The 21,819-nt window shown below is 45.1% G+C and overlaps 1 protein-coding gene and 1 long non-coding RNA gene across 6 annotated transcripts in view; one reads left to right on the top strand and one right to left on the bottom strand.

Annotated features, from left to right (window-relative positions):
• Positions 1 to 2,486, bottom strand: part of LOC134949152 (uncharacterized) — a 63,900-nt gene extending 61,414 nt beyond the window's left edge. The window contains exon 1 of the long non-coding RNA XR_010183116.1: positions 2,410 to 2,486. This is a non-coding gene — a long non-coding RNA (uncharacterized LOC134949152). The remainder of the gene's footprint in view (positions 1 to 2,409) is intronic.
• ZNF185 (zinc finger protein 185 with LIM domain) overlaps positions 1 to 21,819 on the top strand; it is a 344,343-nt gene that overhangs the window by 169,553 nt on the left and 152,971 nt on the right. For 2 of the 5 annotated variants that reach the window (XM_063937558.1, XM_063937556.1), the window contains exons 18-28: positions 2,318 to 2,392; positions 5,914 to 5,988; positions 9,965 to 10,039; positions 10,639 to 10,713; positions 11,346 to 11,408; positions 12,073 to 12,147; positions 14,673 to 14,747; positions 16,604 to 16,666; positions 17,963 to 18,076; positions 19,293 to 19,349; positions 20,642 to 20,698. In XM_063937558.1, coding sequence (XP_063793628.1) covers positions 2,318 to 2,392; positions 5,914 to 5,988; positions 9,965 to 10,039; positions 10,639 to 10,713; positions 11,346 to 11,408; positions 12,073 to 12,147; positions 14,673 to 14,747; positions 16,604 to 16,666; positions 17,963 to 18,076; positions 19,293 to 19,349; positions 20,642 to 20,698 — 804 coding nt within the window. The remainder of the gene's footprint in view (positions 1 to 2,317; positions 2,393 to 5,913; positions 5,989 to 9,964; positions 10,040 to 10,638; positions 10,714 to 11,345; positions 11,409 to 12,072; positions 12,148 to 14,672; positions 14,748 to 16,603; positions 16,667 to 17,962; positions 18,077 to 19,292; positions 19,350 to 20,641; positions 20,699 to 21,819) is intronic. The other 3 variants (XM_063937560.1, XM_063937557.1, XM_063937559.1) reach the window with 2 other exon arrangements.

The raw sequence follows: 21,819 nt of genomic DNA on the forward strand, positions 1-21,819 counted from the left end.
ATCACTGCTGCTTACATCTGACCACATCTGATTCAGGCCCATGCTCAGAGTGGTGGCCTCAGGAAGGGGTTCTGGTACTGCTGCTTCCACAGAGCTCTGCACCCCATAGCACCTCTGTAATGATAGTTGTTGCACAAATGACATTATTTTATTTTTTTCCTGGGCCTTTATAAAATGACATTAATTGAAGCAGAGTTTTAATGCAAATCCCCAAAAAATCTTTTTATTATTATTACTATCCTTTATTTATATGGCGCCACAAGGGTTCCGCAGCGCCGAATTGCAGAATACATATGCACATAATCAAAACAGGAAAACAGGGATTTACATTTGAAGACAATATAGGACAAGTACAGAGTAACTAAGCATAACTACAGCAGTACACAACACTGAGATAAGTGTCAGGTGGCAGAAGACTGCAGGATTTGGGAAGTTGAGGATTATTAAAGTAAGAGAAAGGATAAGCACATGAGGGAAGAGGACCATACTCATGAGAACTTATATTCTAAAGGGGAGGGGCAGACAGACAGGGGTGACACAGATGGGGTAGTCCATGAGCGTGGGACAGAGGGTTAGGAGGAGATTTGGCTGGGTTTGGTAAAGAAGTGGGTCGTAAGAGCCAGTTTGAAGTTCAGTAGAGAGGTGGAGAGTCTGAGGGGAAGAGGTAGGGAACTCCAAAGGGAGCAGCACGTGAAAAGTCTTGGAGATAGGAGTGGGAGGAAGTAATCAGAAGAAGAGGAAGAGTCGGCGCGCATTAGCAGAGCGATGAGGACGGGTGGGAGAGTAAAGGGAGATAAGGTCAGAGATGTAGATGGGAGAGGAGTGGGTGAGGGCTTTGTAAGTGAGTGTGAGAAGTTTGAATTGGATTCTGAAAGGGAAGGGAAGCCAGTGAAGGGCTTGTAGGAGAGGGGAGGTGGACGTAGTGCGTTTGGTGAGGAAGATGAGCCGGGCTGCAGCATTGAGGATAGATTGGAGTGGAGAGAGGTAATTGTCAGGAAGGCCAGTTAGGAGGAGATTACAGTAATCCAGTCTGGAAATAATCAATGAGTGGATAATGATCTTGGTGGCATCCTGGGTGAGAAAGGGTAATATGCCCTTATGGGTACTATAGTACACCATGGCCCATCTCTGTAATGTCACACCTTAAATGGAGTCAAAATAACTCTTCTGCAGAGGCCTCTGTTGGCTAGACATGGTACTGCAGTTTCTTTCTATACAGAAGCTTAACTATGAGCATAGCCATTTTAAGGGAGAGGTGCAGGGAATACTGTACCCCAGGCCCCACTCTATCGGGAAACCCCCCTTCCCCACCCGGCTGGACCACACATACATCACTAGCTCTCCCTCTTGTGCAGCAGCAGAACCAGGTAGCCAGAAAAGTGAGGACAGTATGCAGTGCAAGCAGACACAGGAATATCAGGTTGTATGATCTACCAATGGAGCTTCCCAACCTGAGAAAAGATAGGAGGGGGAGAGAGCTGTAAGTGACCCAGGGATCCCAGCTTCTCCTCCTCACTTGTGTTGAAATACCTTTCTTAACAATTAAATAGTTCAACACAGGTGACGCCAATCATATATTAAGAGGGTAGTCCAGGAGCAGAGCATTTTGTCCCTCCTGGAACAGGTCATCATGGAAGGCATGCATAATATACACCCCCCTTCTTCAGACCCCCTGTTTTAAGTGCCCCGGGCCACCTCAAGGCTTAATCTGGCCCTGTCTATAAACCTGTGACACCTATTATTATGATTCTTTATTTCTGAAGTGACAGCATATTACACAGCTCTCTGTAGATTCATGTGTGTATTCATTCACATCAGTACCTGCCTCTGTAGCTCTTACAGTGTAAATGACTATACACTAGAGCCAATTTAGTTACAAGACAATTAATCTGTTTCTGAATAATGGGATCTATATAGAGCAGGCCTGGCCAACCTGTGGCTCTCCATTGTTGTGAAACTACACATCCCAGCATGCCCTGCCACAGTTTAAGCATTCCCTAATGGCAAAACTATGGCAGAGCATGCTGGAACATGTATTTTTACAGTAGCTGGAGAGCCACCGGTTGGCTAGGCCTGATATAGAGCATACAAAGGAAATAAGGAGAACATGCAAACTCCACACAAAGCAGACTTGCATCCATGTCAGATTGGAACATAATCCCCCTGTGCTGCTAACCACTGAACCACCATAACAATGACATAATCCAGCCTCCATGGGTCTATATAGTTGCTAGAAATGTAAACAGCTAGCAATGAGAAGATAAGTAATATAAAAACAAGCAGGTTATCATTTGACACAATCTATTTTTAATCACAGTGATATCAAAGAGACACCCAAACCTGCAGCAGAGAAAGAGACTTCATCAAGAACAGTGACTACAAGGACTGAAAGGTAATAGCTGTACTCACATGCTTCTTACACATCGCTCTCTGCATACCATGGTGATGCAGCCAGGGTGAAGGAAGAGGGAACAGCTGTCACAGCCATTTCTAGCATACAATAAACAGCACATATGAAAACATAAACAATTTCATATAATCCATTTAAGTAATAAAAGCTGTCTATTCGGGTTTCATTAAATCTACGCCTTTATTGCCCCAAACTTGGTGCATGTGCACTTCCTGAGACTGTCATTCAGGGGTAAAAGTACTCGATGATTGGTTCTGGTGACATCATGTGACACCACACAAGCACAAAGTAGAGTCATAGAGGAAGAGAAAATTCCCATATGTGGAATTACCACATTTCTGGTCACTCAGTATAAAGCCTGGCTTTGCTTACTCCCAAGAAACTTATGCTTAGGTCAGAAGCAGAGCTGCCATTGGTGCAGCAGATGCATTGCCTCAGGGCCTCTGAGTACTAAGATGCCCACTACTGCCCAGACAAGCACTGAGTTATCACTCCTCCCCCCCTCCCCCACACACACAGACGGGATGTAGTCGGGATACTGACCCTCAGAATGCCGGCAGTGCCGCCACAGCTATTCCCACTCCTGGATGTCCATGACACCCATGGAGTGGGAATAGAACCTGTGGCAAGCACAGCGAGCCACCGAGCTCGCAGCGTGGTGAGCACAGCGCATTCTGGTGGTCAGGATCCCGGCGTCGGTATTGTGACCACCGGGATCCCATATGCAACCCACAGAGACCATTTTAGAGCAATGTCGGATGAATGGCCCAGTGTAGAGAGTAGGGTGGGCCCCACTTACTTTAGGGAGACAGGTCTGATCTTGTGTGTGCCGGACAGATAGAGGACACCTGCCACCTATCAGCTCAGATGATCATAGCCACATATTGCTGATAATTAACAGACAGCTGAACATATTTTCTGATTCACTGTCTGTGAATTAGAGGCAGCCCACATCTCGTGTAATTGGCATTGTCATTGTCTGCCTGACCGAGTGCCAAACTGAGGAAAGCACAAGGGCGGGGGTTCCTGTCAAGGAGAGTGGCCCTCTGCGTTCCTTCTCCCAATAAGGCTGTTCTCAACACCACACAGGACATTGTGCTTGTAACCCTGTCACCCACTGGCTCTCCTTGTCACCCACTGCCACCGCCATACCTCCCAACATGACCCTCTCCAGGAGGGACAGAATGCTCTGCTCCTGGACTTTCCTCTTACTGTATGATTGCTGGCACCTGTGCTGAAACACCTTTCTTATCCATTAACCTGTTCAACGCAGGTGCTGGCAATCATGCAGTAAGAGAAAACTCCAGAAGCAGAGCATTATGTCCCTCCTGGAGAGAGTCATGCGGGAGGTATGCCGCCTCCTGTCTTTCTTTCTGCTTCCTCCTTTGCCTCACCATGTCAACCACTGCCTCCCCCTGCTATACACTGCCATGTGGCACATTATGATCTTGGGTTGAGGTGGAGGAGGGGGGACCAAATAAAATTTTTGCACATGGGTCCACCACTCACGAGTTCCACCACTGGCCCAGGTATCTTTTTTTGGGTGACACATTAGGGCTCAGTAACCAACATTATAATTAGGAACAAAGTTTGTATAAAAGAGCCAATGTAAGCAAATGTCTGATTGGTCGCTGTAAGGTTTGGTGAAAGTTTTGCTCCAAGAATCTGAGATTGCATCTCACTGTGGGGGTCATTCCGAGTTGTTCGCACGTTGCCGATTTTCGCAACGGAGCGATATAGGCGAAAATGCGCATGCACATGGTATGCAGTGCGCATGCGCTAAGTATTTTAGCACAAAACGTAGTAGATTTACTCACGTCCGAACGAGGAATTTTCATCGTTGAAGTGATCGGAGTGTGATTGACAGGAAGTGGGTGTTTCTGGGCGGAAACTGGCCGTTTTCTGGGAGTGTGCGGAAAAACGCAGGCGTGCCAGGATAAAACGCGGGAGTGTCTGGAGAAACGGGGGAGTGGCTGGCCGAACGCAGGGCGTGTTTGTGATGTCAAACCAGGAACGAAACGGCCTGAGCTGATCGCAGTGTAGGAGTAAGTCTCGAGCTACTCAGAAACTGCTAAGAAATTTCTATTCACAATTCTGCTAAGCTAAAATACACTCCCAGAGGGCGGCGGCCTAGCATGAGCAATGCTGCTAAAATCTGCTAGCGAGCGAACAACTCGGAATGACCCCCAGTGTGCGCACATGCAGTGTGGGTCCAGCGCGTGCGCACTGTGCACCCATAGTCCAGAGCCAAGCTTACACAGGTATAGACAATGCCGTCTTACGCAGCTCATCTGTAGCTCCTTTTTGCTTCTGAAGAGACATAATTGGATGGGAACATGGCATTTGCACGTAGGCAAGATTTAAATGCAGACTAAGCATGAGGATAGAAGCTGTGCGACCACAGAGCTGTGTACACAACCAGCATACAACCGACTTACATTCAGTTCTGAATCAGCCCCATACTGTCTTGAAATCGGTATCCGTTCACATGGTCGACCATGTTATGGTCGACAGTCATTAGGTCGACCGCTATTGGTCGACATTGACATGGTCGACATGGACACATGGTCGACACATTAAATGGTCGACACATGAAAGGTCGACATGATTTTTTTTACTTTTTTTTCTTTTGGGGAACTTTTCCATACTTTACGATCCACATGGACTACGATTGGAACGGTAAAGTGTGCCGAGCGAAGCGGTAGCGGAGCGAAGGCACCATGCCCGAAGCATGGCGAGCCATGCGAGGGGACGCGGTGCACTAATTGGGGTTCCCAGTCACTTTACGCAAAAAACGACACCAAAAAAAGTTAAAAAACTCATGTCGACCTTTTCATATGTCGACCTTTCATGTGTCGACCATGTGTCCATGTCGACCATGTCAATGTCGACCAATAGTGGTCGACCTAATGACTGTCGACCATAACATGGTCGACCATTCATACCGGAACCCTTGAAATCTGTATAACTAATGACATTTGCACCGAATGACTGCATCTGTCATTTAGAATACTGAAGTGGTCAGATTACATGAAGCATCTTGGTTCTGACTAAATAAAACATATCTATATATTTCTGGTGCAACTCTTACTTTTTATTAGCAGTTTGTCTGCTGAACAAACTGTTTGGGGGCCCCTGTAAATCGGCTTCATCTATGAAATCAGGACAACAGTATTAGTGCACTTTGTTCCTCCACATCCGGGTCAAATAGGCCACAGATCTAGTTGCTCCTTAATCAAGTATAAAGTTGGATAGAAAAAGAAAGGGATAAAATGTCAATGATCCAAAATGTTTATTTCTACCATTGTGCATTTACAGTATGTGATGTTCAGTTGTACTTAATCATTTGGTAATGTGTCCAAGAAATGTATTTATAGCAGTTATCTGTAATTGTAACTTGTTTTACCTGTATATGTATCTCACCCAGCTGTCAGTCATTCCTGTGCTCATTAGCATGAGATGTACAGCCAGTAATATCACCCTGTTTGTTCTCCCTGGCACAGGGTGGGGACAACAGAGAAGAAGACTGACACTCTCCCACACTCGCTGGCTTCCTACCTGTATGATGATGCCAGCAGGTAATCTCCTCAGCCTGCTGCAAGGTCCACGTAGCCTTCATTACACAAGCATGTGCTATCATATAACTAGGGGTGTGCAAGCTGTGCTGACGCCCAGAGCACAGGGTCCTGTGAAGCAATGAGATATGATTAGTAGTAAGCTGGGTACACACTACGATGTGTGTACCCAGCGATTTCGGTGGCGATGGGAACCAGCAGTTCGATGGAGGATATTGCTGGCGATACGCGGGAGTGCACATCGGCAGCGACATAGGGGTATATTTACTAAAAATCGTATTTTCCCGTTTGAGGTCAAAGTTCAATCACGAATGACATCGAAAGTGTAAATATGCAACTTTTTGAAATTAGTACGACTAATTTACTAAACTGCCGTATTTTGCATTTTCGGTTTTACCGATGTCGATGTCATTCGTTTTTTTTGGCAGTGTTTTACGTGAGTGACTTGTAAAACACTGCCGACTTTAATACAATGAATCTCGGCCTGATCTGAGAGATCCGTGCTGGGCTTCATTGTGCACCTTGTAAAAAAAATAAATCAGTGTTAAAATCATAAAAAAAATTGCGTGGGGTCCCCCCTCCTAAGCCAAACCAGCCTCGGGCTCTTTGAGCGATCCTGGTTGCAAAAATATGGGGGGGGAAATGATAGAGGTTCCCCCATATTTAAACAGCCAGCACCGGGCTCTGCGCCTGGTCCTGGTTCCAAAAATACGGGGGACAAAAAGCGTAGGGGTCCCCCGTATTTCTGAAACCAGCACCGGGCTCCACTAGCCAGATACCTAATGCCACAGCCGGGGGACACTTTTATATAGGTCCCGGCGGCCCTGGCATTACATAACCAACTAGTCACCCCTGGCCGGGGTACCCTGGAAGAGTGGGGACCCCTTCAATCAAGGGGTCCCCCCCCTCCAGCCACCCATGGACCAGGGGTGAAGCCCAAGGCTGTCCCCCCCATCCAAGGGCTGCGGATGGGAGGCTGATAGCCGTTTTGTAAAAAAAAGAATATTGTTTTTAGTAGCAGTACTACAAGTCCCAGCAAGCCTCCCCCGCAAGCTGGTACTTGGAGAACCACAAGTACCAGCATGCGGAGGAAACCCAGGCCCGCTGGTACCTGTAGTACTACTACTAAAAAAATACCCCAATAAAAACATAAGACACACACCTTGAAAGTATAACTTTAATGCATACATCCACACCTCCATATACACATACTTACCTTATGTTCACACAAGGGTCGGTCCTCTTCTCCATGTAGAATCCATGGTGTACCTGTGGAAAAAATTATACTCACAAAATCCAGTGTAGAAGGCTCTTCTTCTTGTAATTCATTTGTAATCCAGGTACTTGTCAAAATAAAAAAACGGACACCCGACCTCGCACTGAAAGGGGCCCCATGTTTTCACATGGGACCCCTTTCCCCGAATGCCAGAAACCCCCTCTGATTTATGTCTAAGAGGGTTCCTTCAGCAAATCAGGGAGCGCCACATTGTGGCACCCTCCAGATTGGTTGTGTGCTCCTGTACTGTATGACAGGCAGCACCCGGCAGTGTTACAATGTAGCGCCTATGCGCTCCATTGTAACCAATGGTGGGAACTTTGTGGTCAGCGGTTGACCGAAAGTAACCTCACCGCTGACCACAAAGTTCCCACCATTGGTTATAATGGAGCGCATAGGCGCTACATTGTAACACTGCCGGGTGCTGCCTGTCATACAGTACAGGAGCACACAGCCAATCAGGAGGGTGCCACAATGTGGCGCTCCCTGATTGGCTGAAGGAACCCTCTTAGACATAAGTCAGAGGGGGTTTCTGGCATTCGGGGAAAGGGGTCCCATGTGAAAACATGGGGCCCCTTTCAGTGCGAGGTCGGGTGTCCGTTTTTTTTATTTTGACAAGTACCTGGATTACAAGAAGAAGAGCCTTCTACACTGGATTTTGTGAGTATAATTTTTTCCACAGGTACACCATGGATTCTACATGGAGAAGAGGACCGACCCTCGTGTGAACATAAGGTAAGTATGTGTATATGGAGATGTGGATGTATGCATTAAAGTTATACTTTCAAGGTGTGTGTCTTATGTTTTTATTGGGGTATTTTTTTAGTAGTAGTACTACAGGTACCAGCGGGCCCGGTTTTCCTCCGCATGCTGGTACTTGTGGTTCTCCAAGTACCAGCTTGCGGGGGAGGCTTGCTGGGACTTGTAGTACTGCTACTAAAAACAATATTCTTTTTTTTACAAAACGGCTATCAGCCTCCCATCCGCAGCCCTTGGATGGGGGGGGACAGCCTCGGGCTTCACCCCTGGTCCATGTGTGGCTGGAGGGGGGGGGACCCCTTGATTGAAGGGGTCCCCACTCTTCCAGGGTACCCCGGCCAGGGGTGACTAGTTGGTTATGTAATGCCAGGGCCGCCGGGACCTATATAAAAGTGTCCCCCGGCTGTGGCATTATGTATCTGGCTAGTGGAGCCCGGTGCTGGTTTCAGAAATACGGAGGACCCCTACGCTTTTTGTCCCCCGTATTTTTGGAACCAGGCGCAGAGCCCGGTGCTGGTTGTTTAAATATGGGGGAACCCCTATCATTTCCCCCCCCATATTTTTGCAACCAGGACCGGCTCAAAGAGCCCGAGGCTGGTTTTGCTTAGGAGGGGGGACCCCACGCATTTTTTTTAAAGAAAATAACACTTTCCCATCCCCTTCCCACTGATAAACATGCACGGATCTCATGGATCCCTGCATGCCTATCCAAACACGGGATAAAAAAGCAGGTCTGTTTTTTTTAGCACTTTTTCACGAATTGTATTTCAGCACGGCAGTGTTTGGCTATTGTCGGCAGTGTTTGTGATTTGCACTTTTTAGTAAATGACCGATTTCTACCAAATTGCAGGCGTATTTGACCGATGGTGTATTGATTCGTGATTTTATCCTAGGACTTCCAAAATATTACGAATGCCCTCATCACTGCCGAGATTTTTGCTTAGTAAATTACCGAAATGACACTTTGAAGAAAAAACGGCATCTCGGTCAAAATCGGGACCTTAGTAAATATACCCCATAGTGTGTACACACTAGATTATTTGAACCATGTGTCGTTCCGATTCGGCGGAATCGGGCACATAGTTCAAATTATCCTTTCAACAATGTATTGTACATAGAACGTGTATTTCTATGTATTGTACATAGAAATAGACATTTTCACAGGGCCCACTTTACCTAAGTAAAGCATTACAATGCAGGAAAAGGTACAGAGATTACATGAGTGACTAGTTAAGGAAATTCTGAAACATTCTAGAAGGCAGATGAATCAAGTATACAATCATACATATCTTCACAGGACATGCGTGATGCATCCGGAAGCCATAGCATACCTCCCAACATTGGTGGTCAGTGGAGCGGGACCCTGCTAAGCAAAGGGGGTGGAGTCTAAGGGAAAGGGGTGGGGCTTCACAGCACCCCTGTTCCAGACACTTTGGGGGCATGTGCAACCCCCCAGGCTCCCCCTATACTGTGAACAGGACATGTGTGTATGCGCACGGCAATTTAGATTTCAGTTGGAACACACCCCACCCAAATCTAACTCTCTCTGCACATCTTACATCTGCCCCACCTGCAGTGCACATGGTTTTGTACATTAGAGTAAAAAATTGCTGCTGCGATCAGATCTAATTTAGGCCCTTTATACATTGAACATACTCATCCTTCCGGGATCACACAGTAATAGTCACATCACACCATGCGCAAGAAATACCAGGAGATATTGCAGAGAATTATGAATCTGAGTTTGTATGGCTGCTGAGAGGGTCGCTATAGTATGAACATGTCAGTTCTGGTTTCCTTCTCTAGCGTAACCACCACCCACTCCATGAAGAAACGATAAAACAATTTTGTCTTGAAATTGGACATGGTTGGGGGTTCAGGGGGTGTATCCACACCTGTAGACAACGCAACTTATCAATTGACACAATCTATTTTTAATCACAGTGGTAGCAAAGGGACACCCAAACCTGCAGCAGAGAAAGAGACATCAACAAGAACAGTGACTACAAAGACAGAAAGGTAATAGATGTAGTCACATGCTTCTTACACATCGGCCAATCACACGAAGGCAGCGCTCTAGTGCGTCAGCCCAATACTGGCGTTACATTGTATAGCTAATGAAATCTGCACCCAATGTCTGCATCTGTAAATGGAATACTGAAGTCTACTTGAATTAAATAAATCATATCTATATATTTCTGTAGAGATTGGTGCCGACAACTTTTACCTATTTTTATTCGCTGTTCATCAGCTGAACAATATGTTTGGGGGCTGCTGTAAACCAAATCATTTATTAAATCTGGACAATTGTATTTCTGCAATTTAGTCCTCCACATGTAGACCAAATTGGCCACAGATCTGGTTGCTCTTCAATCAAAAACAGACTTAAAAGTAATTGAAAGAGTTAAAACATCAATCGTCCCCCACAATGTTTATTTCCACTATTGCGCATAGGTCTTATGTGATGTCCATGCTGTACGTTATCATTCTGTAATGTGACCAATACCTGTAACTTGTTTTTCCTGTACGGCTGTCTCTCTCAGCAGTCATTCCTGTGCATATTAGCATGTACGTACATGTATAGCCAGTAATATCAGGCTGTTTGTTCTCTCTGGCAGGGTGGGGAACACAGAGAAGAAGAGTGACACTCTCCCGGACTCATTAGCGTCCTACCTGTATGATGATGCCAGCAGGTAATCCATTTATCCGTCATTACACATGTATGTGATGTCCCATAATAACAACACGCTGATTCTACATCATACATGGTCAGGGGCATAGCCAGAACTTTGTGGGCCCCATAGCAACAATTTGAAGGGGCCCCTGTCTCAATACCTCTCTGCAGCAGTTGGCTGCCAGTGCACATTATGCAACACAGTACCCCAATTCACATTACGACATACAATGTCCCCAGTTCATATTATGCCACACTATAGTGCTTCTACTTTATATTGTGCCACGTGCCATAGCGGCTGCACTCCCTGCACCTATGGTAGCTAGCTACGCCCTTGTACATGGTATATTCAATATTGTGTTTGCTCTTCCAAATTGACTGACTTTATAGGGGGTGGGGGTGTATCAAACTATCAAACCTAAAGAGGACAGGTTTGCTGTAGCTATCATTTTATAGACTATACATGATTAAAGATAGCTAGATGCTTGTTGGTTACCATCGGCAACTTCTCCAATTGTCCACTTTAGAAGACTTGATACAGCTCCCCCTGTTTGCATTAAGAACAGAGCTGTACGTGTCTTATTTCCACTGTAAGGATTATTTGGACTCCTTGACACTTTATTAAAAATATGTTTATTTTGCAACTAACAGGTTTGAAACAAATTGGCAAGGCAACCGGTCACCGCAGCCAGCGTCTCAGGTGCCATCTCCTCGGTTTGTATTATACAGCTCATCTTATAATAGCATACCTCCCAACATTTTCAGTGCTGGAAGAGGGACTCCTGCGCTCGAAAAAGGGGTGTGGCGTATTTGAAAGGGGGCATGGCCTCGCAGCACTGTCGCGATCATGAGTCACGCCCCCCGTTTGATGACACTGAAGGGAGCATGCCCAGCGCTCTGTGAACATGCGCACAGCATCTATTCTCCGCTGGAGGAGCCTCCCAACTGCCCCCACCCACCGTGGGACACTGCGGCCTGCAGATGGGACAGCGGGACAGTCCCTAAAAAACGACACTGGCCTGCAAAAATCAGGACAGTTGGGAGCTATATAATAGTAATGGACACAAAAACACATTTTTATATTAAACCTTCCCAAAGCTGTAACCCTACTCCAAACATTTTCTCCAATGAAGCCTCGTGCTAACCATAAACCTAATTCAAGCCCTACAAGTATCTGGAGTCCACACATGAGAGACTTGCATCCATGTCAGATTGGAACATATCCCCCTGTGCTGCTAACCACTGCGCCACCATAACAATGACATAATCCAGCCTCCATGGGTCTATATAGTTGCTAGAAATGTAAAGAGCTATCAATGAGGAGATAAGTAATATACAAAACAGGTTATCAATTGACACAATCTATTATTAATCACAGTGATATCAAAGAGACACCCAAACCTGCAGCAGAGAAAGAGACATCATCAAGAACAGTGACTACAAAGACAGAAAGGTAATAGATGTACTCACATGCTTCTTACACATCGGCGATGGTGATACGGCCGGTGTGAAGGAAGAGGGAACACCATGCTTGCCACCTTTTGGAGTCTCTAAATTACGCTGCTTTCCACTTTGGGGAATGGGAGCACGTCATTAGACTTTGCCCATTCCATGGGTAAAATGTTACAATTTGTGGGCCCTTGGGGAGGGGACAGGTCTAAAATTACGTGATTTAAATAATTAAGCCCCGCCCATTTCATACGGCGCTGTGATTCCCCTGATTCGCAAGGAAGTGGGCGGGATGCGGGAGATCTGCCTACTTTTCCGGGGATGCGGGGGACTACCTGAAAAATCATGAGTCTCCCACAACTTCTGGGACAGTAAGCAAGCATGGGGAACACAGCTGTCAGCCATTTCTAGCAGACAATCAACAGTACATGTGAAATACTCCATTTATGTAACAAAGGGAATGATTCAGAGATGGACGAAGACCGCTGCATATGCAGCCAGATCTGCATCCAACTCCTCACATGCTGGGGGCCGCCCAGAACAGGGCTTGGCCGCCCAGCATGTGCGAGGCCGCCTCCCGATGCGTACGCAGTTAGATTGTGGATGCATCAAAACAAAGGTTGACCCCTGGCAGCGCAGCCTGCGTTTGGTCTGCCCCACCCCCCCAACGCCACCCTGCTGTTCAGCGAATGTCCGCAACTGAAAATCACAGTTTGGCCGCATCCTTCAGTGCACATGTGCAGACCAGATGGGCATGGTCACTGCTTGCGGACAGTCTCAGAATCAGCCCCAAAATCTGTCTCTTTGGGTTTTATTAAACCTACTCATTTATTGGCCCAGACTTGGTGCCACATCTGCACTTACTGGGACTATCATTCAGTACTTAATGGTTGGTTCTGGTCACATCATGTGACACCACACAAGCACTAAGGGCGTGATTCAGAGATGGATGCAGCGTCGCTGTCGGATGCAAGCGGCCAATGCATGCATGAATCTGCGTTGCACTGCGCATGCGTCCCAATGATTGCCACCATTGGACGCAGTATGAATTTTGGATGCAGAAAATTGGAATTTCAGTGGGAGTTTCTGGGTGATAAAAGGAGGGGGTGGCTAGCTAGAGGCAGGCATGTCGCGGCAGCCACTGCATCCACCTCTGATTAAGGCCCTACCACAGAAGGGGTATGGGTCGTTGGATAGACACAACTTAGGTCGACAGTCATTAGGTCGAACATGGAAGGTCGACATGCATTAGGTCGACAGGGTCAATATGCATTAGGTTGACATGGTCAATAGGCCGACATGGTCATTAGGTCGTATGCATTAGGTTGACATGGTCAATAGGCCGACATGGTCATTAGGTCGGCAATACTAGGTTGACAGGTCAAAAGGTCGACATGTTTTTTTTTACTGTTTTTGGTGTAGTTTTTTCTTCGTAAAGTGATGAGGAACCCAATTAGTGCACCGTGTCCCCTCACATGGCTCGCTTCGCTCGCAGATTACCGTTCCAATCGTAGTCCACGTGGATCGTTAAGTATGAAAAAATCCAAAAAATGAAAGACATTTAAAAAAAACAACTCATGGCGACCTTTTGACCTGTCGACCTAGTACATGTCGACCTAATGACCATGTCGGCCTATTGACCATGTCAACCTAATGCATGTCGACCTTCAGTGGTCGACCTAATGACTGTTGACCTAAGCTGTGTCGACCTAACAACCGTATCCCCACAGAAATGTTCTAGAGGAAGAGAGAACTCCCACGGTATAAAGCCTGCCTATGATTACTCCAAGGAAACCTATGCTGAAGTTTCCTTTTCCAGTACACATTAGGGCTCATTGGCCGACATTATATGTCCCGAGCCGCAGGAAACATACAGCAATTAGCATGCATCTGTCTTGTGCAAGATAGACAATTCAAGGATGGGGAAAGGGGAGTGGGGAATCCGCACAAGACTAATAATACACAATATAAGAGTATTCAGTATTCAAGACACCCCTATGCTTAACAGAGAATTATCATAAAGTATACATTTCATTATTAGGCGGTGCTCCCTAAAATAAAGGCTAATTAGCATAAAGAGGTCTAAGAGAAACAAGTTTACTAATTATGGAGCATATATTAACTGTTATGAACATTTAACTATAACTTTTATGGTAATAACTAAAATTGCAAAATATAAAAAACAAAGATGATGAAAAAGAAAATATGATAAAAATTATATGGAAATGTGTAACTGTTACATTGGTCAAAGATCTGGTTGCTCTATAATGAAGTATAGAGTTGAAAGTAAAAGAAAGCGTTAAAACGTCAATGGCCCACAATATTTATTTCCACCATTGCGCACATGTGATGTCTTCGTTGTACTTTATCATTTTGTAACATGTCCAAAAATATTTATTTATAGCAGTTATCAATACTTGGAACTTGTTTTACCTGTATATGTATCTCACCCAGCTGTCAGTCATTCCTGTGCACATTAGCATGAGATGTACAGCCAGTAATATCACCTGTTTGTTCTCTTTGGCACAGGGTGGGGACTACAGAGAAGAAGAGTGACACTCTCCCGAACTCACTGGCTTCCTACCTGTATGATGATGCCAGCAGGTAATCTCCTCAGCCTGCTGCAAAATCCATTTAGCCTTCATTACACATGCATGTGCTGTCGCATAATAACAACATGTTGATTTTACATAATAGGGCCTATTCAATTGTGCGCAGGGCTATTCCCACAGCCACAGGGTTTTTCCTATTCAATTGAATTTCTATAGAAATCCCTGCATCTTTTTTCACGCACTCCCAGAGCAAGCCTGATTTTTCCTAAAATCGTTATTTTTAGGAAAAATTATCGGGACTTGCTCTGGCACCCCTGCGGCATCCACACTAATGACTAATTAAGCAATTGGAAGTATCCAATTAGCTTAATTAGTCCCTAATTAGTCACCTTCCGAAACCTGACGGTAACCGGTCCTCTGCAGTAGCGGTGTATGTAAGTATGTGTGAGATTGTGAAAGTGTGAGTAAGTGTGAGTGTTAGTGTGTGTTTGAAACCCCCCCCCCCCATGTTTGTGCGGAGGCAGTAGCAGGAGAACTACAATTCCCAGTAGCCACCTCCCCTCCAAGCAGCCCGCCCATCTTATTTTTATTCAGTTTTAATTTTTTTATCCTTATACACATACTGAGCCTGCATAGATTGTAGTTATCTGTGCAGTGCTTCACCCAGTCTTGCCTGCCACTTGCAGGTGTATTGTTTGCGGGGTTTGCTGGCATTTTTTTGGTGGTTTTCTAAAGCACAGCTCTTTCCATGGTCTAAAACATCGATGATGCTTTGATGTTTAACTCTTTCCTATTCTAAAGTGTGCATTCTTTGTGGTTTTAGCCTTAGTAAATTGGCAGATTGCGAAACTACCACAAAACTGCCGGGATTTAGAACCCGGCACTTAGTAAATGTTGCCGTTTGTGTATGTGTATCTGTGTCTGAGGAGTATGGAAGGTTCTTTTGTATTAATATAATTAATATCATTGGTGGATTTTACCCTTCCCCCAGTAATATCCGCCACCTGCAGGAAGCTCTCTCTGCTAATGACAGACAGACAGTCCCAGGGGTAGGTGTTTTCTTCCCCTGGGACTGCCAGTCTGGACTGTGATAGCAGAGAGAGCGCTTTCCATGGAAATCCACTCCCCTGCTATTACAGCAGCCCTATCTGGCTTCTAGGGGCCGCAAACAATGCAGTTCCTAGAAGCCAGCCTGTTTGCTAGAAGCACCAGAGTTAAGCCTCAGGATTTAGACACTACCCTCCACTGTCACTGGATTTAAGCCCCTCCTCCTGGTTACATCAGCCATCAATCAGCGGGAGTAGTGGGCTGCATAGATGGTTCAGTGACACCGCATCACTGAAGGGGGTGTAGCCTCACACAGTCCCACAACGACAGCAAATGCAGACCCCCGACCAGAAAATTGTTCTTATTGAAAGCTCTGTGCATATCTTTTTTATCAGGCACCCATATCGTTGAGACTCATATAGCGATATTAAATTGTTACGTAGAGCCCGATCTCTCTTCTAAAGTGACGGGAGATCATGGGCAATATTGGATTGATCTTTATTATCACCCTGATGTTGCCCATAGAGGTCGGATTTAGCCATGTAAAGCAGCTAAACCCGACCAAAGTGATGGACGAGATTACAAAATGCAGCGTTTGGGCACCCAAACTGGTCACTTTTCATGCATTTCAGCTTGCCACACCCGGAAATGCAAGTTGAAATGCAGACGCCGGCAGCTATTGCGCCCGAACCAGAGCTACAATTGAATAGCTCCATTTGGGTGCCATTTACTGGCTGGTGGCAGAAAAACAATTGAATTCTGCCAATAGATTATAATAGATGCATTTTGCTTTACTTTACTTTATCAGAACATTTGATCCTTGATACTTCCTTGAAAATATGTTTATTTTGTAACTAACAGGTTTGAAAAAAATTGGCAAGGAAATCAATCAAAGCAGCCAGTGTCTCAGACATCGCCTCCCCGGTTGGTATTATACAGCTCGCCTTTTAATTATTTTCATTTACCCTAGCTTAGTATAGTAAAGTCACTTTTGTGTATGTGTGTAGATAGATAGATAGATAGATAGATAGATAGATAGATAGATAGATAGATAGATAGATAGATAGATAGATAGAAAAGCATGCATCTTAGGGGGAAGATGTATCAAAACTTATAATGAGGACAGGAGTAGAAGTTGCCCATAGCAACCATTTATCTTCTAGCTATTGTATGTGGTCCTCTTTAGAAGATTTGATACATCTCCCCCTTAGCATGGGAATGTTTGGTTTCCCAATATCCTAGGCATTAGAATTTATATTTTTGACCAGCCAAATAAGCCAAGACCCATTTTTTAATGGAAGATCCCCAGGGAAAACTGCGCCTACACCCAGTATGACAATGGCAATGCCTACACCTGTGACTGGTGGCAAGAGGTCTGCAAAGGTTATCACACAGGGGCCGGTACAGCCAGAGCAGCACAGGAGTGCTATTTACATTATATTACATAAGCCTTGCGGGCTGTAACACCAGCTTGGCTGAAACAGGTGTGGTATAGGACATCTGCATTCATTAGGTCTACTGTCATTAGGTCAACCCCATATGGTCGACAGAATAGAAAATGGTTGACATGGACAGAAGGTTGACATATGAATGGTTGACGCTGGAAGAGGTTGACAGGTACAAAGGTCAACATGGTCAAAAGATCGACATGACAATGGTCGACACAAAAATGGTCAACGCACCTCTTTGGAGAAGGTGTGGATCGTTTTGCCATATGAGACCACCATTTGTAGGAAGGCATCCCCTCGCGGGCTCGCTTTGCTCGCCATGCTGCAGCCGTGGTGTCTAGCTCTGCTTTGTTTGCCACAAGGTTACTAAAGGTTTGATTTGTAACGTGGATAGGAAAGGAAGGAACAAGTCCAAAAACATGAAAAAAAACAACAACATGTGTTGACCATATGTGTGTCAACCATTGTTATGTCGCCCATATGAACATGTGGACTTTTTGTACCTGTCAACCTTTTCCAGTGTTGACCTTTCATATGTCGACCTTTTGTTCATGTCAACCTTGTGTGTGTTGACCTAATGACTGTCAACCTAATGTATGTCGACCTATAGTCCAGATCCTGGCCAATACTGTTTCACAACGCAATCGGAAGGATATGTGGGATCTAGCCTCTAAAAGGTTATTGCATGTCAGTTAGTATACTCTGTAGCATGGATCACTTTATTCGTATTCTCAGGAGTGCAGTGTACAAATATTTTCATTTTTGTTTTCAGAGTTACTGGCCGTCCCGAGAGCCCTAGAATGACCTCTTGGAGTGCTGGTACAGAGACAAGCAGCTCTACTGTCAAACCAGAGCCTGGGAAGATCACCGTACTTAGAGAGGACAGGTATTGTATTGGGTCTTGAAGGATATATATAGGGCGGTATTCAAATGATATATCACACCCAATCTCCTTTCTAAAGTGACTTTGTTATCGTGCATATTGCGCCCATAGCAATCAGCTTTAGCTGCATAAAGGTTCGGGCGCCCTCGCTACCCCGGGAGTAGTGAGCTGAAATTATTATACCTCGCCGGTAGAAAGAAACAGAACGGGTGTGAAAGGGGGTGGAAATAAATGTATACCGCCAGTGTCGGACTGGGACATGAAGAGTCTACCTGTGGAATGCAGTGGTAGGGCCCATGCATAGGGGTGTGGCCAACCACTACATTGGTCTACCTAACCATTAGAGACTGCATGGGCTGGGGCCCTTGATATATATACCGTCAATATTGCCAGTGCATGCATGATAATATAGCAGATTAATAACAGCAATGCATGGTAGAAAATACACCATAGTCCTGTGCATTATAATGGAACATATGCATAATGTATAATTCAAGTGCACAGTCTGGAACCTCTTCCCTAGAGAAGGAGGTTGGGCCCCACCAGGCAGTATGGTTTCCCCTGTACCCTTGTGGGCCAGTCCGACCCGGTATACCGCCCATATAATGAGTGTTTTATATGACCAATAAGTGTTATATAATATAGCACAATATTAAAGCTCCGGCTTACATTCACCTGATTATCATCTAGTCCTTATATTTGTTGTATATACTGTAATGTACTCTCTGAAACCTTCTTTAACATCCACACCAGACCACTCCACCCCTAATTCACTTTCATCCTGTCTCATTGAGGTTGGAATGGTGGGGAAATCCATTATGGATTCATTAAAATGATATCATGTTGTTCCCTTTTATTGGGTGGTCTTCAGTATGCCGGCTGTCGGGATCCCGGCGCACAGTATACCGGCGCTGGGATCCCGACAGCCGGCATACCGACACTTATTCTCCCTCGTGGGGGTCCACGACCCCCCTGGAGGGAGAATAAAATAGCGTGGCGAGGGCAGCGAGCCCGCAAGGGGCTTATTTGCGCTCGCCACACTGTCGGTGTGCTGGCGGTCGGGTTCCCGGTGCCGGTATGCTGTTCGCCGGGAGCCCGACTGCCGGCATACCATACAACACCCCTTTTATTACATATCCCTCTTTGCCATGATTAATAAGGAACAGCAATGACAATATATTTAAATCTTAGTTTCTGTCATCATTTCTATTTTATGTAGTGACAAATCAGAGCCCAAATCCACCACCACCAGGACTGTCACCTCAAGAACTGAAAGGTAATATAATAGAACTGTACAACGTAAAGTCACTGGAAGCCGTTTAACAGCTCACAATGCAAATAACGTTTTGTCATGTCATGAACTTATCTTTCTGCAAATGCCATTAAATCATTGAGACAAGATGGTGGCATCTACAAAAACATATAGGGGGTAATGTAGTAGGTTGTGAGAATCCGGAAGTGAGAGATTTTGTGAGAGTTCTCCAGTTGTTGTTTTTTTTAAAGTGGCAATCATTTATATGACAAAACTAGGTTAATTATGCCATGTAAATGATTGCCAGTTCATAAAAAAAAACAGGAGAACTCTCACAAAATCTCTCACTTCCTGATTCTCACACCCTATTACAGGAGGCAATCGCGAGACCGCCTGTCGGGATCCCGGCGGTCACAATGCCGACGCCGAGATCCTGACAGGGCCATCGGGCGTAAGGGCTAAGCTCCATGCCCGGAGGAAGAAAAAAAAACGATTCGGTTTCACTCAGCCATCGATGGCAGAGAACCATTTGCTCTCTGCCATTGATGGCAAAACCATTGACTATCGGTAGTTAGCCATTGATGTTTGCCAACTATCGATGGCCGGTGGTACACCCCTTGTACTTACTATAAACTGACACACTTCAGAGGGTAATTGCTAAACACATAAAGGGACAGATTCTACAATTTAATTTACAAAATAATTATACTTTTATCCTTTACATGAAACGCTGGGTGAACTGCACAAACATGTTGTAATATTCCAGACTAATTTAAGTACTAATTAGGGATGGCCATCGACCATCTCATCGATGGTTTATGGTCGAAGTCGAATACTTTTGCCACCGATGGGAGAGATCCAGATGGTTTCCCTCCATCGATGGCACAGCATAACCAAATATTTTATTTTTATTTTTTACAAGGTGCCGATACATCCGCTAAGCCCTGCCTCCAGGCTGTGATTGGCCCACAGGCCAGTCACTGAAAGAATGGTGATGACCATCGGTGGGTGAGACCATCGATGGTCTCCCATACCATAGATGGTTTCCATTGATGGCCACGCACAGCTTCACCATCGATGGCAACTATCGATAGTGAACACACCAACCACCATCCCTAGTACTAATCAAAAATGCAGTCAAACCTCCGAAAATGTCTCATTGAGGTTGGATTGGTGGGGAAATCCATTATGGATTCATTAAAATTATATCATGTTGTTCCCTTTTATTACATATCCCTCTTTGCCATGATTAATAAGTAACAGCAATGACAATATATTTAAATCTTAGTTTCTATCATCATTTCTATTTTATGTAGTGACAAATCAGAGCCCAAATCCACCGCCACCAGGACTGTCACCACAAGAACTGAAAGGTAATATAATAGAACTGTACAACGTAAAGTCACTGGAAGCCGTTTAACAGCTCACAATGCAAATAACGTTTTGTCATGTCATGAACTTATCTTTCTGCAAATGCCATTAAATCATTGAGACAAGATGGTGGCATCTACAAAAACATATAGGGGGTAATGTAGTAGGTTGTGAGAATCCGGAAGTGAGAGATTTTGTGAGAGTTCTCCAGTTGTTGTTGTTTTTAAAGTGGCAATCATTTATATGACAAAACTAGGTTAATTATGCCATGTAAATGATTGCCAGTTCATAAAAAAAAACAGGAGAACTCTCACAAAATCTCTCACTTCCTGATTCTCACACCCTATTACAGGAGGCAATCGCGAGACCGCCTGTCGGGATCCCGGCGGTCACAATGCCGACGCCGAGATCCTGACAGGGCCATCGGGCGTAAGGGCTAAGCTCCATGCCCGGAGGAAGAAAAAAAAACGATTCGGTTTCACTCAGCCATCGATGGCAGAGAACCATTTGCTCTCTGCCATTGATGGCAAAACCATTGACTATCGGTAGTTAGCCATTGATGTTTGCCAACTATCGATGGCCGGTGGTACACCCCTTGTACTTACTATAAACTGACACACTTCAGAGGGTAATTGCTAAACACATAAAGGGACAGATTCTACAATTTAATTTACAAAATAATTATACTTTTATCCTTTACATGAAACGCTGGGTGAACTGCACAAACATGTTGTAATATTCCAGACTAATTTAAGTACTAATTAGGGATGGCCATCGACCATCTATAATTCATAATCATCGATGGTTTATGGTCGAAGTCGAATACTTTTGCCACCGATGGGAGAGATCCAGATGGTTTCCCTCCATCGATGGCACAGCATAACCAAATATTTTATTTTTATTTTTTACAAGGTGCCGATACATCCGCTAAGCCCTGCCTCCAGGCTGTGATTGGCCCACAGGCCAGTCACTGAAAGAATGGTGATGACCATCGGTGGGTGAGACCATCGATGGTCTCCCATACCATAGTTGGTTTCCATTGATGGCCACGCACAGCTTCACCATCGATGGCAACTATCGATAGTGAACACACCAACCACCATCCCTAGTACTAATCAAAAAT

Source organism: Pseudophryne corroboree, chromosome 8 (genome assembly GCF_028390025.1).
Source record: "Pseudophryne corroboree isolate aPseCor3 chromosome 8, aPseCor3.hap2, whole genome shotgun sequence".
Classification (NCBI taxonomy): domain Eukaryota; kingdom Metazoa; phylum Chordata; class Amphibia; order Anura; family Myobatrachidae; genus Pseudophryne; species Pseudophryne corroboree.